The sequence below is a fragment of the Lepisosteus oculatus genome, chromosome 15 (genome assembly GCF_040954835.1).
Source record: "Lepisosteus oculatus isolate fLepOcu1 chromosome 15, fLepOcu1.hap2, whole genome shotgun sequence".
NCBI lineage: Eukaryota > Metazoa > Chordata > Actinopteri > Semionotiformes > Lepisosteidae > Lepisosteus > Lepisosteus oculatus.
In genome coordinates, this window is record NC_090710.1 from 18285958 (window position 1) to 18302236 (window position 16279).

A 16279-nucleotide genomic window follows, 5' to 3' on the forward strand; every position below is an offset into this window, starting at 1 on the left:
TGGTTGCTGCTTTTGTTACCTCATGCAGAGATGCTGTTGCTCCACTGGAGAGCAACACCATTCATTCCAACTACTCCATGTGCAAAGTCTGCCAGTTACTGAGGAGAGGAAGGCAAATTTAGCTGACTGCAAACTTTTCACATGAAGCCAGAATAACCCCGCATCTCACATTCATATTAGAGCTGCATCACGTACAGTATATTTCTGATGAAAGTGTGTTATGCTTTTAAATCGCACAATCAAATGCTGGTGTGGCAATCATAGCCAGCGACTTTCACAGTCAGAATTAATTCTGACCACATTCGAAATGGTACGTTGGGTGTAATATTGCATGACAGGATGCACCAAATGCCCCATGACTTCATCAAATCCTTTTGTCCTGCACGTGAAGAGTGAAGCTACTACATTATCTCAAAACAAACCAAAACACATCAATTTGAATTCACTGGTCCATGCAGAAGATCATGACCCAAAGCTCTGCAGAAAGCCAGTGCACTGAAGTCATACTGCAATGCCACCCTGGAGAAGCAGCCTTACACTGCAAGCCCATGAGCACTGCAAGCAGGTGGGAAGCAATTTTGCTGAGGATGCTCAGCGCTCTCTTTGAATGCGTCTCCAAAGAGAGCAGCACGCAGCTGAGGAAGGGCAGGGAACCTTCAAGTAGGAGTCTAAGACGTTGACGCAGCTCAGTAGGGAAGACAGGCTCTCCAGTAAAGCTTCATCCACACTCCCCGACTGGAAGAAATAAAAAGGCTCACGTTTAACGAGCAGTGGGAAAAGAAGTCATCACCGAAAAGAAGGACTGGATAATGAGAACAGCATAAAAACAACAACAATAGCTGAGCTTTTCAGCAAAAGCCATCGATACAGTTTAGAGACCTGTCATCTATCTGGTTTACATATAACCAGCAGGCTTTGAAACTTCCTTCTTTGGTCTGACAACCACCTGGCATAGTGGCAGTGAAACACGAACCAGAAGACGCAAGTGGAAACTTAGAGGAAGTGTATTTAGAACTGAGAACAGGAGGCGCTTCCACATCCTCATGTCCTAGTGTGTAAAACAGGAGCGGCTCAGCGATCTTCATTTCCCCATCCTTCCCTGTGGGCATGGGAGTTGGTTGCAGAGAGCCAGAAACGTCAAGACTCAACCGGTATTTCCAAATTGGGAGCATATATACAATTTTAAAAAATACCTTGCCAGACTTAGTTACAAAAATAAATTACATTTTGCATTCTGCTACAATTCAAACCTCACTGTCCTCTGTCTTAAGTAGAAAGTCCATACGGCAGCTTTCAAAGTGCACTGTAAGTTCTTCCCCCAAAATGCATGACAATTTCAGATGTTAGGAGACATTTGAGTTTTGGATTGAAAAGTGTTAAAAATATATGTTTATTCCAAAAAATTAAGTCCATCAGTATGGGTTTTTCAGGCCTTTGATTAGCTAAGCAAATGCTCCCTCTGGGCACACAGCAAGCTCAAGGGGCCGTCTGCACCCAGTGTCTACCTGTGCCCCCCCCAACTCCTCCGCCATCAGGTCCACCTGCAGCCTCTGTATCCGGCCTGTGCACACCTGGTAAAACCCGCCCAGCACCTATGGGGCAGGTAACCACAGCACAGGAGAGCTGATGGAGCAGAGTCCAAAAACACATTGAAATAATAGAACAGACAGACAAAAAAAACAAGCCTGCTTCCTCCTCTTCCTCAAGACACAGCCTAGACGTAATGCGTTAAAAAAAAAGTTCACTGATTGCTTTCTGATTACCTGCTGTTCTTCGAAAGCAATTGGAGACTCTGCTACAGAACTTGCTGCACTCATTTTGAAAAGAGGAAGGCGCCTTTCGTCTACCAGACAATGCATCTGAGCAACCAAGGCCTCCGATCAGAGGCGGTCTGATCAGAGTTCTCTTCAGGAGATGCCTTCAATGACGCAGCTGGTAGCTGAAGATTAACACCGCATTAAAAACACCATCCAAAAAAAGACATGATAGGCAACAATCTCCACGAAAACAGATAGGAGAAAAGTACATCTGCATATTGCAAAAGCAAATTTTTCTAATTTGGTATGAGTTGTAGAAATAAATCTATGTATTTGTAGTTCTGCTACAAATGTCTCATAATTAAAGAAAGTGCACCTCACAAACTACAGAAAGAAAATGTGCTGAGTGACCAAGTCATGCTTCCCTTTTCCAAAAACGTCTCTAAGGAAAGTTATTTTGGATGGATTTTAGGAATGTTTTATTTGTGGAAATGTATTGGTCAGGGAGATGGTGCTCAATGGGAGAGAGCTGTGGTGAGATGGCGATTGGGTCCAGTGCTTAGGGAAAACATTTTCTTTTACTCAGAGGTTTGATTACTGTGTGCCACCCTGTAAAACAGTCTCCTAATCTGCCTGTGCTTGGAAGAAATTAACTCAGGTTTCATGTTGGCTGTGATTCTCCATTCCAGAGCATGCGGGCATGGAGCGTTGACCCCAGACTTTGAGTACAAACATATCAGTTAAATTTGATAAAGCAATTAATGATACCTGGTTCACGACTTGGAAAAAAAAAAATTGACCAATCCTAAAACATAATAAGAGAAGTAACTGCTGGACCTGTGGAACTAAACATCAGAACCAAAGGAATAAGGACACAAAAGCTGTTCCTTCAGGCTGGTTCTTCAGACAGTGAAGTTGGATGAGCAGGACACCAGCAGGGAAAGAGATCAGTTAGATAACCTTCCAGAACCCGAGTTAAACTTGCTCCAATCAAGTAAGGTTAGACGTACATGTAGCTACAGCGACTACGGTCAGAATGCATTTGGGTAAATTAAAACATACCCTATTCTTCCAATGCTCGTTAACTTCCCATGCATCTGTAGCAGATGTGCAAGACAACTGCTATGCCCTGCTAAACCTCAAATCGTTTTTTAGTTTTAAAGTAGGCCACTTGTTGGATTAACAAGCGTACACATTCTAAGGAACTTAAAAGTCAATAAAACCATTTTCTGAAGAGAAATATAATTTTCACTAACGATAAGGAACAGACTGACATTGGGAGGCTCTCCAAAGTAGCTAATTGCTTAGGAAAAAAAAATGCTTTGGCTCCACACATCTCATAAACTGCTACTTTTTTTAGTGCAGCCCTCCACTACACTTTCTTGATCCAGCAAGGGGGAGGAACGAGGACTCCTGCCCACACTTCTCCAGTTCGCTTGCCTCTTCAAGCCATTCATCATTTGAAACGCTAATATCTCCCCGAAACTCGACGGGAGAGGTCTTCGCAACGAACTGCCACCGAGCGGTTTCACAGCCCCTGAAACATTGCAGCCATTCGTGCCAAGGCCTCGCAGCTTTCCTCCCCCCCTTCGTTGGGAGTGAGCAAGCTCAGCACCAGCGGTTGCTGCACACTATTCCGAAACCCCACAGGTCACTGAGTGCAGAAAACCGAGAACATATCAGCTGGCTCGACGTGACCAGCCCTCGGCACTGGGGTAACTGAGGGAATCGCTGGCCAGTCGGCCGGAGGCTTCCAACGACAGGGCTCCTGACCGAGCCGCCCGTGGGCCCCCAGAAACACATCGACGCAGGGCTGCAGGCCGAGAGCTGGCCTGACCCACGCAGACGAGCAACTCTTCTGCCCGGCGCCGAGGCGGCTCTGTGCAGCTCTCCGGTACCTTGAGCTGATTGTTGAAGACATCGATCTCCAGCAGCTTGGACCGGGTCTCCTTCTCCACCACATCCAGCTGGTCTCTCAGCTGCTGTCGCTTGCTCTCCTTGGCTTCCAGGGCCTTCCTGACGGTCAGGAGGGAATCTCCTGCAAAGGCCAATGATAGCGGATCAGGGGCAGTGAGGTGACGGGGCAGGGTCAGTTACACAATTCTAACAAACAGACTCAGCCACTTATCAGACCTTGTTGGCCTCATTCTAGGTCGTTTCACCTGCATCTGGTTTTAGAAACTGGAATCTTCAGTTTTTTATGCGTAAAATTATTCTGATTGTAACAGTCTTACATCACAATGACTGATAGTTGTAATACCCACGGTACTTTACAGCAGTGTTGCATTAAAAATGCAGCAAATAAGTACTGGAACTAATGTGTTGTAGTTTTTAGTGTCTATAGGTTTGGTGTCATAATACTGGAAGTGGAAGTATTATGAAGAACATAAATCTGAACAGGATGTATTTCTTCACCGAAGAGTTGTGGGAGAACAGAACAAGCTGCCCAACCATGTTTTTAAAGCTGCTACTCAGATATTTCTTTCTAGAAGCAGCTGGATAAGATCTTTTGATCACTTGGCTACTACCAAATGAGCCAGATAGCCTTCTTCTCTTTTGTCACCTTTCTGATGTGCTTACTGCAGTTGGTCAATATTAATATAATGACGTGACATTTATAAAATGAATGCAATCATCATTAAGCAGATCATTCTATCAAAGTTCATGTACAGTTCCCATGTAGGCTCATTAAAAAAAGGACTTTAACAGTTCAGTACAATCTACAGTAAACCTGTTACAACAGCTGTATCTAATTATTCTTCATAAACGGATCATTGGCTCTTTTACACACATTTCAGCTTCGACAAGATCACAAGGCGACTGGCTTCAACTTTGGAAAAAGCCATCTGTGGTAAAAATGTTAGCATTTAATGCCCTGTGAAGGTTGTGATTTTAAACAATAAAAAATTTGGTGATGGAAACAGTGTAAAGTTTGTAACTTAGTGACCTAATGCAACCTTTGTTATGACCAACTGAAATTAAACAGGTCATGGTATAAAAAAGCACCTACAGTCAAAATGCATCTCTGTATACTTCTGATGCTACCCTACTTGCTTAGATCCAGTCAAAATTAAAAATCCACAGTCCATCAGAACAGTGGGATCAGGGATACCTACTGTGCAAACTGTTTTGCTGCACCTGTTTTAATTGGTCATTTAGGGACTGCTTTTCTGGGATCAGACTTCCAAGCAACTGCTGAGATTCCTGTCAAAACCAAGGACATCAGAAAGAGAAGATCAAACCGTTACCAACACTGAACTCCTAGGTTTCATATCCAAAGCAAACAATGCAAGACATACAGGGAATCTCATGAAAACAAACATAAAAAGACTTTGCATGAGGATTACAATCGCACTGATTGATATTACATTGATGAAAAAATCACTTAGACAAAAGAACTTCAAAAAGCCATACAAATTTGTGGATTTCCCAAGAAAAATATATTTTTACACACTGCTGAAGGTAAAGTCAGATTTGAATATCAATCTGTATATCAAATTGTGGAAGTGAAGAAGTAGAGGGAGAGTATTATGATTTTCCTTATTCTATTTCTAAACTCAGCTATTATTGCAAAACAAGTTTCTACTGCTGTTCTATGGTCTTAATTTAAGGGGATAATTTGTTCTTTTGTGCTCTTTAGACTCTTCTATCCCAGTTAAGGAGAGTTTAATAAAAAGTATAAAGAAACAGCCATGTGCATCTTGTACAAAAGATTCCCACCACATTAAATTTGAACGTGTCTGCGGGGTTATTATTGTAGACTCTTACTTACTCCTTTCTTACTACTGGCTTACTACTTTCTGATAACATTCACTCAAAGCAGTGTGTCAAGTGAAAATGCTCCAGGAGGGACTGCATGCTGGGCACCACGCACCCACAACATCCACGCGTGACGGGGGCCCCACCTGCAGCTGCTGCTGAAGATGCGTGATCTCCGCAATCCTCAGCTCCCGCGTCTTGTTCGTGCTCTCGATCTCGTGCCGCTGGGCCGACAGGCGGAACCGGATGTCCTGCAGCTTCCCTTCCAGCTGGTGCTTCTTGTCGTTCTGCAGAGGGGGGTGAAGAGGTTAAAGCCCTGTGCCGCGATCGCTCTTTCGAAACTCAGGATTCTGCACTTTTCCAAGCGCTCTCCACAGACCTCTAAAGCACCATCGCAGATCACTGATTAGCCCTACCAAACTGTAGCTCTCCTAAAGTGCATTAAAAATGGTCATGCATATCCTTCCAACATGGAATCAACAACTGTTGATCGATGTCGCTCGCTGCTACAACCTCTGAACCAGCGTGGTTGAGTGGAGGACTCTTTACCAGAGCTACTGGTCACTGTTGTTTAACTGCTGCAAGCTCCACACTGCTTTACAGGGGCAGAGAGAGCAGCACGTCTCTCACTGACATCACTGTGACGGGAGTTCAGTGAATCCCAGGGCTGATCACTGTCCCAGCCCACGAGCAACAGCACTCAGCCCTTGCTTATGCAACTGTAGGCAAAGTCAAAGCCCAGAGTCCCAAAACTGCCCTCCACACTACTTTTGAGCGCTGTGACCATTTTCAATCAAGATGACGTGATTGGTTACTTCTGTCCACCTGATTTCTAAAATAAAACAATTTGTTTGGTGGTGTTAAAGATAAAGAAAGTTGAAGACAGTTTGGTGACTTCAAAACCTTAATAAATAAATGTGTTCAATCAGCAGCTAACTGTAACAGAAGCCAGGGTTGGATTGGCATTTCCAAACCCTACTCTGCACAGATCCTGTAAATCCCACATAAACACCAGCTTTTCCATTGACATTCCAGTTTGAAATGACTGAGAGCTATCCGGTCCGGTACTGCCATGTTCCATCAGCTGAGTAAAAGATAAACACACCTACAGTAGAAGTGGAACAGCCTTACTGGGTAGAGGAATAAACACACTGCTACCCAAAAGGCATTCAGTTTCAATTCCACTGAAGTCAGTTTTTGTTCCTTTTTCCTCACCGGATTGATATGACTCACTGCCTTTCATACAGTTTGGAAGTGAAAGTATACAGGCCTGTTGTGAGGACACAACAATCAGACTTTCTCTTTGAGATGGAAGAGTGAATGTTTCCAACAAGCTCAACTCTGACACCAGAACAAAGAAAAATACACATAACGCAATCTATCACACTATTCATTCCTGACAGCATGTGGTTTAATGTATTTTAAGACACTGAACCAAGCCAGGTGTATCCTGGGAAGGGACTCAGTCAAGACAGTCCAGGAAAGCTTCACCAGTCTGTATCGTAATCTAACCAGCCTGCACTGAGAAGACAGATTGTTCTCCTGTCTTTGTCTGCCTTGTGTCCATACTGGAACTTCCCATTAGGAATTCAAAACAACTAGAGATTTTGTTCCCATTTCTGGGATAACTAACCCAACAATATTGTTTTCCAGAATAATGTCAACTTAAATTAGCATCTAAACGTTCTAAAACAGGAACAAAGGAGACTTACTGGAGTGCTTCATAAGTCTATTTATCTAAGGTGAGCAAACTGTTTAAACACACCTCAGTGAAGTATTCTCCCAGAAGGTCCCCCGTACCTCATCGGGCCATTCACTGCCAACAGAGTTCTCTGGAACAGGAGCAACTTACAAGAGCCTCCAGCTCGAACTCCAACGTCTTCTTCCTGGCTTTCAGGACCACGATGTTCTCCTGCTCCTTGTTCCTCTGATTGAGCAGCTCCTGGCGCCGATTCCTCTCCCACTCGAGCTGGCGCTGCCTCTCCAGCTCCCGTTTCGCCGCCTGCAGGGAGTGGACATGGAGCAGCCGGACTCGGGATCGAGCTCCTGCTAGCAGGGTTGTTTCTCAAAGACTGCCAGCTGCTGGTAAAGCGCCTGCAACTGGTGCTACACTCTCAATTGCAGCAATAAGCCTTAAAGCTCATAGAAAACAGTCACAGCCTACAATAAACCACATGGCAGAAACTGTGGGGGGCACAGGGCAGAACAGGGCAGGGAGTCCACCACCTTCAATGCCGGAATTAGCAAACACACTTAAGAGATGTGAATAATAATTAAACAGCCCTCAAAATTTTGCTCATTTTAACAGGCAGATCCTTTCAGCTCTTAACTAAAGCTGAAAGTCCCAATGCCATCTAGCTTTCCATTCCTGGTAATCCTGGAAGTTTAACGGACAAGGAACATTTCTCCTTTTTCTCGGGATCTTTACAGCCCTACTTCTCACACTATAAAGCTCTTAATTAAAGGGAATTGCTGAGACTTTTCAATGTTGTTTTTAAATAACCAGACTTCCTGCTGCTGGAATATTACCAAAACGGAAGAATTTCACTTGTTTAAGCTTGTTTCTAGCACAACGTTGGCTGCAGCAAGCAAAGACAAAGCTGCTGTTCAGTATTAAGAGTTTGGCGAAAAAAAGTGAGTATTTTTTGAAGAGGTTTATTACTGAAGGACATGGAAAGAAAGCCACCAGAACGTGAAGATCAGGATAACCGTCTCCTACGACACGCAACAATATTGGCCCCGCTTCTAAACGCTTGGCCAGGTGCTCTCGTACCCGACTGAGACACAGCCATCGATGCGGCCAGCCAGTACTGACATCAGCCAGGTGACCGCCCGCCCGCCGCAGCTTGGTTACATTGATACCCCCTCCGGCCTGAATCCTAGAGGAACCGCTGCTGGCGGTTCGCTACAGTGGGTCCTTGTGCTACAGCCATCGATGTGGCCAGCTCAATCCCTCTCCAGCCAGGTGGCCTCCCATCTGCCACCTGCCGCAGCCCGGCTGGCGCAGCTTGGTTACACCGATACCCCTCGAGAATCCTAGAGGAACCGCTGCTGGCGGTGCGCTACAGTGGGTCCTTGTGCTACAGCCATCGATGTGGCCAGCTGAATCCCTCTCCAGCCAGGTGACCTCCCATCTGCCACCTGCCGCAGCCCGGCTGGCGCAGCTTGGTTACACCGATACCCCTCGAGAATCCTAGAGGAACCGCTGCTGGCGGTTCGCTACAGTGGGTCCTTGTGCTACAGCCATCGATGTGGCCAGCTGAATCCCTCTCCAGCCAGGTGGCCTCCCATCTGCCACCTGCCGCAGCCCGGCTGGCGCAGCTTGGTTACACCGATACCCCTCGAGAATCCTAGAGGAACCGCTGCTGGCGGTGCGCTACAGTGGGTCCTTGTGCTACAGCCATCGATGTGGCCAGCTGAATCCCTCTCCAGCCAGGTGACCTCCCATCTGCCACCTGCCGCAGCCCGGCTGGCGCAGCTTGGTTACACCGATACCCCTCGAGAATCCGGTGTGCTACAGCAAGGCCCCACCCACCTCTCTCCTCTCGATCTCCTTGCGGCGCTCCTCCTCCCGCTGCCGCTCCAGCTCCCGCTGCTTCTCCAGCTGCTTCTCCAGCTCCTGCTGCCGCCGGCGCTCCTGCTCCAGCCGCTCGCGCTCGCGCCGCTCCTGCTCCTGCCGCTCCAGGGCCGCCAGCCGCTCCTGCTCCTTGCGCTGCTGCTCCAGCAGGGCCTGGCGCCGCTTCTCCAGCTCCAGGTTCCCCCGCTCGAAGTTCTCCCGCTTCTTGTCCTCGAACGTCACTGGGGGAGGAGGGACAAATCCTCAGGATCCTCTAAATCCACCAGGGAAAGGCTGCTCGGGACACTTTCCAGAGGGACGGCTGTGCTCAAGCCAACAGAGGTCTGCGGCTGGCTGGCTTGTGGCCTAGTGGCTGTCAGGAGCCTCCGCCATATTCCCCACAGCTTGGCCCCCCATTACCGGAACGGGGGTGGGAATACTCCCACCTTTTCCAAAGCAGCCTGTAGCGATAGACGCGGCTGCGTCTAGGAAAAGCCTCCGGCAGGCGGCAACTCAATCAACGCGGATATACTAACTCGTTCAGGAGTTACTAACTCGTCGCCCCGGACAAGGGCGCCTGCTGAGCAGGTATTAACAACTGCTGCCCTCTATACCCCGCACGCACTGGCAAACGCTCTTCTCCGCCTCCACCATTCACGCTGGGGTCTTTACCGAGCTGTACGATCATGCCGAGGACACTGCTGATGATTTCCAAACGGAAGAATAAATGGCCATTCCAGAGCAAAGCTTAAACTGGAACGCGGATCCCCGACTCTACCTACCTGGCAGCCTTTTCTCCGGGGCCTGCTGCTCCTCCTCTGCAGGCTCCTCCTGGACCCTCTGGTCAGCTAAATGTAGGCTTGCGGTGGAGATGCCACTCCCCGAGCGCACTCTTCTGGAAAGGAAGCAGCCCCCCAAGCCAACAGGTCAGAGCCCACCTGTCCTCTGATACCCACAAGAAAATCAAGATGTATTGCAGTAGGATGCAAAGGCCAGAACAGTTCTTTAACGTTTTTTACCATCACAATTTCATTTTGTACTTCTTTAAGAAGGGATCCAATGACAAAAAGTGGGCTTTACTCACCCCTTCACTCAAAGGATCCTAGTAAACCTTTATTCTGAGCTGGAAGACCTACAGACTACAGCTACCTCCGTGTCAAGGAGAGGGTGATCCAATATCATAGCCACCGTCTGGATATCCTGTCAGACTCCCCCCGACATACTTATATTCACCGAAGTGGAGGGGTACCCTGTGCATCACCAATGCTACAGCAGCTTCCAGAGCAAGCTGGTGTACTCTGCAGGTTGTACTTATGTGAACTCGCAGTGGTGATGGTTTGGTATTTGTTTTACCCTTAATGCTCAGCAACGTCAACTACTGTAACAGCATTGAACATGCTCCGCATTTTCCTTCATTTCTGCACAGCTGTCAAAAAAATAAACTGTAGGTTTGGGAACCAACAGAGAGATGCAGGCCCAATGTGCCGCTGTTCTGAGAGAGTCCCGGTTCCTAAAAATGGACACAAAAACTGCAGGCTGCATTTCTACATTTGAATCTGGCTTCCGGCACCTTCCAGCACAACCTTCCGTCCACCTCCTCTGTTCTGTGTTTCCGTCTGTAACTACTGTTACGAAGTACGTCCCCTCCAGTGGACACGGATAAAAGAATACTGAATGGACCACAAAAAGGCCTGAACTCCAAGGGCACGGTTTGTTTTCTTAGGAAGAACAAGCAGTCCTGTGTTCTGGCTGCAGTTGACTGTAACAATCTTTAGGTATTTGTTTGCCATCTGGAGGAACACAGGAGCTTTTGTGAGCTCCCTGTACTTCTTACTTTAAATGATGAAGAATCTAAGCAGGTCTAAGCAAATTGTACCTTAACTCCTGTTTCTTTTTCTATATCAATCCTGTGTTGATTTCAGAGCAGCTTTAGATAAAAATTCATTTGAGAGTCACTTCAGCCCCAAGGCACACAGTACTTCCTATCGCAATCTGAACTGCAAAACTGGCTTTGTCTGAACCTCCTCTGGAAAAAGTCTGCAATGTTGTGTAACCTACTTAGTATTGGGAAATCAACACCAAAATTGCAAAGAGCATGTCTGCTGTAGTGCACCAGGCTCACAACATTATACATTTTGACCAAGTGAATGAAGAAAAACCGAAGCCAAGTCACAAACACTGCACACAGCCTGTCCATCTGTCCCTGCCAAACCACCTGAGCAGATATCCTTATTCTTCACTGATGAGGGCATCAATAATCCTCTTTCCTCCTCTTCTATTATCATTACCCATGTATTTTCTAGTCTATCCTGTTCAACCTGAATCATATTAACACATGGCAGGCGCCTTATAAAATTGTATATTTTTTCAGTTTCTCTGCTAACTCTGCAACATGACGATAGGGAACACAGATGGCCTAGTGACAGGCTGAAAAAACAGACAAAATGCAGCACAAAAGACTCTATTCAAGATCTATGTAATACCCGCTGTTCACTTTTCTGGATTTAAAGAAGGCAGTGGGATTGTAAGCTGCTCTTTTCTTTTCTGCCTGAAACAGGCACAGTGCAGGCTGTGCCCCTTGATTGCCGCTGCTAGGTTATCAGTGTCTGGACTGCTCGGAGAGGAACCATCACAGGGATTGTTGGCAGGACATAGAGGGCAATTCCTGTGGTTTTCCGGGCGCCTGCTGGGCCGGTTGAGCTCTTCTCCTTCAGTGGCGGAGCACAATGTGACAGTAAGGAAGCCTGGCTGGGTCATACCCTGTACAGTCATCTTTCCCTCACCTGGTAGCTTGTGACAGAGCACTGTGAGCCTTTAGCTATTCCAAATAAAAAATCAGATCTGCTTCTCCAGCTCATGTAAATTTAAGGGTGCAAAATAGCAGAGTTAGGATGTCTACTGAAAACAGTTTGAGTTCGAGGGTTTTGGGAGTTAATACCAAGACCCTTAATGGACTGGGTGACTATCACAACAAGAACTACACATAAGCTGCAGCTGGGGCTTCGCTGACGCTTGGACGTTCCATTTACTCCAGAAGACAGTTTTGCTTTCTCACAAGCCTCTCCTCGCTGTATGAAATAATCCCCAGGGAACATCATTCATGGACAGAGGTCGATGGCACCGTGGCCGCGGAGAAAGGGAGTCACCGGAAAAGTGTTTTTTGCCGACTCCCCTCCAGTTTGGCTATAAATGAAAAGCTGGAAAAGGGTGTTGAAATTCAACAGCAGCAGACGAAGTACTGTAACAGACTCTTTTCTTAAGCCCATTCCCATGTCAATGAGCAAAGAGGAGGCTGCTGCAGGGTCATATACAGAAGGAGAGTTGTACAAACTTCAGACTGGCAGGGTGTCTACACACTGCCCAAGTCACATCAGCTTCTGATCAGCACGTTGTTCCCGGTACTAACAAGCAGGGCCGCACATTGTCTTCTAAACATCTCACCTGCCTTAAAAGCCGTAAATTACTCTCCCACGTTAAGACAAACATAAAAGCAATGACATGCAGTGTTCAGCATGGCTGAGACTGCTCAGCCCTAATGGGGCGGTGCAGTGGCTCTGTGGCTAAGGATCTGGCTCAGACCAAGCGTTTTTAAGAAAAGCTGATACGCAACCTTCCCAAACATTAAAGGATTTTTGCTATAACTACAGCTGCTACAATCAAAATTGTAATCTTGAAGGCCAAGCAACACCTTTTAGGAGAGGGTCGCGTTTCAGGGTTGACAAGAGGTCATTATTTGCCTTTTCTTCAAACATCCATGACAGATGTGTACATGAAAAATGCATGTGCCACCTCGACTGTGACTGTGGTCACACAAGACCTTTGAAGGCTGGAGTCGGACAGCTGAACTGCACAGCCCTGCAGATAAGTGAGGCGGGCCCCTATCAGGGTCTTACAGCACCACGGTACCTGAAGGCCGGGGGGATGAAGTCTGGGGGCAGCACTGGGGGCAGCGGCTGGCCCGACATGGCCATGTCTATCAGGTGCATGGCCAGGATGAACTCCTCCGCCGTCAGTTTGCCATCCTGATCGATGTCCGACAGGTTCCTGCAGACACAAAGAGAAAGGGAAGGGCGCGCGCCCACACCCCGGGGTCATTCAAGAAACAGCGAGATCAGATCCTCAGGTCCGATAATGACTCACTGCCGAACAAGCTAGATGGCCTGATAAGATTCAGGACTAGGCTCTCACCACACACTCTAGACACATGGCATCACCAAATGCACACTTCTGAGTGTCCCCATAGCGTTGCCATTTTAAACACTGGCGTTTGAAATGCCAAGAGTTACTGATCTGTGTTCCAGCAACACCTAGAGGTCCACAAGCTCCCCGAGTCAAAGAGGAGCTTTTCACATTTAGCAGTTTTTTGAAAACCGAAAACATAATTCTTACATTATTCACAAACAGTTCAGACATACAGTAGCTGTTTTACTGTCTCATTGCCTTAGAAAACTGCCAGAAACAAATGTAAATCACTAGGGAGTCACAGCCATTTAATATTCTGAAATGCTTTCATTTTTAAGTGGGAGGCCTGATGAGGGAGTAGCTGGAAAGGCTGTGCACATCGGAAATGTGAAAACGAAGGAATATCTCACCATATAGATGCTAATTGAGCTTGTGGTAAACTTGACTGCATCAGGATGGTTCTTGCCTGAGGGCCTTGGGGAAGAAAAAAAAAGTGTTTGAGACTAAACTCCTCGGAAAACACAGCCAGCTCAAAGACACCACATCTCATGTCTGGACAGGCTTTATTTCCCCTTTCCAAAGCAAAACCTCATCACAAAAAATACCAAACTACTTACCATAAAGCAAACTAAAAATTACATCTGAAACAAAAAAGATTTTAACAAGCCTGGTTTCTGTCCTATTTTTTTCCTCAATTGTAACATTTCTTTACACTGTTAAACCTTTCCTTGCTGCAGAGAAAAGTACTGCAGACATTTGAATATCACAAAATCTCTCTCAAAAATAAGCAAATTCCTCTTCTCATTCTTAGGAAGTTTCATCTTCGTCGGTCGTTGAAGTGTTGGTTCCTGATCTGTGTCAGGCTCAAGAGACCGGGTGAGGCTCCCGACTGTACGGGTCACTCCAATCCGCCCGCAATCGGAGTCAGGGATGTGATCCCGATTATCGAAATAGGCACAGCTGGCAAGTGCTGGAGCACACACCTGTTAAATGTCCGCTCATCATTTTGTCATGGCTGTTGAAAAGCTGCCTGTACTTCAGCCGGGAAGACTGGGGGACGGCCCAGTCCTGGGGCACGGAGGCAGCTGGCGCACTGCAACGAGAGGAGAGAGAAGACCGCCGCTCACGATGACATCACCACAGAGCACACGCCCCCTTTCTGCACAGTCTCAAGAGGAGAGGGGAGCACCCTTCACCCGGACCCTTCAGGACAAAGTCGATAACAAAACTAACACTTCCTGCCTTTATCCAGCAGGCACCAAGGGAAGAAGCCATGCTTGACCCACTGCTGTGGACAAGTCACTTACAGGGCCTCACTTCCACAGTTCATCCGCAGGACAGAGCGCAAACATCTACTGTTGCCCAGGCCACCCTGGACCAGTCATCAACAAGTAATCAAAGCTGTACGACAAATGACCTCTTCTCTTTTGTAATTTGGCCCAATTTCTTACATTCCTGAGCACTGTAAGTGAAAACAAGCTCTGTATAACAGTCTGTGGGAAGAGTGTTCAAGAGCTGGTCGAGAGACGGGAAATACAAACACTTCAACAAATGAAAAAAAGCTTGAATGAAAAGGACAGAAAAATGAAATGAACACTGAGGTGTAAACAGTCGCCCTACTTCTTATTTCTGAAAAAACACAACTTTAAAACAGTGTGCATTTTCTTATACTCGCAGACGGGCGTTACGGAACAGTGCTGTGCACCAACCCCCAGTTCTTGATTCTCTTCTGTTTGTCCTAGGAACATCTGGATACTGCATTTAAACATCATGCTCGGGAGAGCAGAATTAAGTCTGAACTGCTTTCGTTAACAGAAAACAAAATGACTGCAAATGAAAACTGAACACTTACAGCAAGAAGTCTCCGCTGAGACCGGGATTCCAGACAAAGTTCTCCATGGCGCTGCTCAGTCAGCAAACTTACTGAGAAACGCCCGGCCACTTTATCACTAAAATGAGAAGCTGCTGAGCCAGCCTCCTGCAGGCTTAATCTTACCGTCACAGAAGGATCTCGGTGGCAGCAGTGCAGCTTGGGAGGAAGTGAACTGCTGTAATAACAGTACGGGGACAGCACACTGAACGTGATGCGGCCGGAAATGAGAGCCGGCACTGCAGGGAGACGCAGGCAGAGTGACACGAGCAGCGCGCGGAGGTTTAATTGGTCTTCCTGGGGCACCGCAAAACCACAAGGCTCGGTTTCCCTTTCTGTGACCAGCTGCCCAAGGGCCCCCAGTAATCTCTCCCCATGTACACATACCGGAGAAGACTCTATACCTGCCGCGGAAAACATTCCTTCACTTACTTTGGAACATCGAACGACTGCGCCTTTTGAAGTTTTGTGCTGGAGCGGCTGAAAGAGGAGCCTTTGCTGAGGGTTGCAGCTGCCGCAAAGAAAAAGAGAGTGAAGAATAAAAACAGGATGAATAAATGAAAACTCCGACCTGGATTTCTCCTCACAGCGAAGCACACACCGCTCTCTCTGAAACAAAAAAGAGCATTTAGGCAACGATGAGGAAGAACAGCTCCTCTCTGTCTACCTTTTCTGCTCGCACTCAGGCTAAGGTCCTCATCCTTACCTTAGTTCTGGTCACCATGGTAGAAAAAAAGATTCTGTTGCTCTGGAATCAGCTACCAGTGCCCACACACATTCCTGAGCTTAAAGTAGTGTCCTACGCTGACGGACTGAAATAAATGAATCTTATAACAAGTTTCGAAATCCTGAAAAACGATGAGAAAGCCAACCCAGAGGAGTCCCTCTCAGAACAAACACGGAAGCTAGGACCCAGGCTCACGAGTGGAAGAGGAAGGGAATTCAATCAGGAATTGATTCTTTATACAACGTGTGGTGAACAAACTGCCCTGCCATGTTAGTGAACCCCATTCCATAGACTCAATCAAGAAACAGCTGGGCCAGATCTTCAGATCAATGAGCTATCTGGCCCCAACTGAGCAAGACTGGCAGAAAATTCCACCTATTGTTCACATTTAACATGATAAATGTGATAACATGTTCTTACCATGGAAT

General features: G+C 46.9%; 1 protein-coding gene across 5 annotated transcripts in view; it reads right to left on the bottom strand.

Annotated features, from left to right (window-relative positions):
* The window catches only part of itsn1 (intersectin 1 (SH3 domain protein)), a 92796-nt gene that overhangs the window by 38667 nt on the left and 37850 nt on the right, over positions 1-16279 (bottom strand). For 2 of the 5 annotated variants that reach the window (XM_069178734.1, XM_069178733.1), the window contains exons 7-17: positions 15557-15635; positions 14238-14347; positions 13665-13728; positions 12979-13116; positions 9855-9967; positions 9052-9314; positions 7369-7518; positions 5663-5803; positions 4874-4961; positions 3656-3795; positions 1506-1592 (exon numbers count right to left, since the gene is read on the bottom strand). In XM_069178734.1, coding sequence (XP_069034835.1) covers positions 1506-1592; positions 3656-3795; positions 4874-4961; positions 5663-5803; positions 7369-7518; positions 9052-9314; positions 9855-9967; positions 12979-13116; positions 13665-13728; positions 14238-14347; positions 15557-15635 — 1373 coding nt within the window. Of the gene's footprint in view, positions 1-654; positions 736-1505; positions 1593-3655; positions 3796-4873; positions 4962-5662; positions 5804-7368; positions 7519-9051; positions 9315-9854; positions 9968-12978; positions 13117-13664; positions 13729-14237; positions 14348-15556; positions 15636-16279 lie in introns of all 5 variants that reach the window. The other 3 variants (XM_015363745.2, XM_015363748.2, XM_069178735.1) reach the window with 2 other exon arrangements.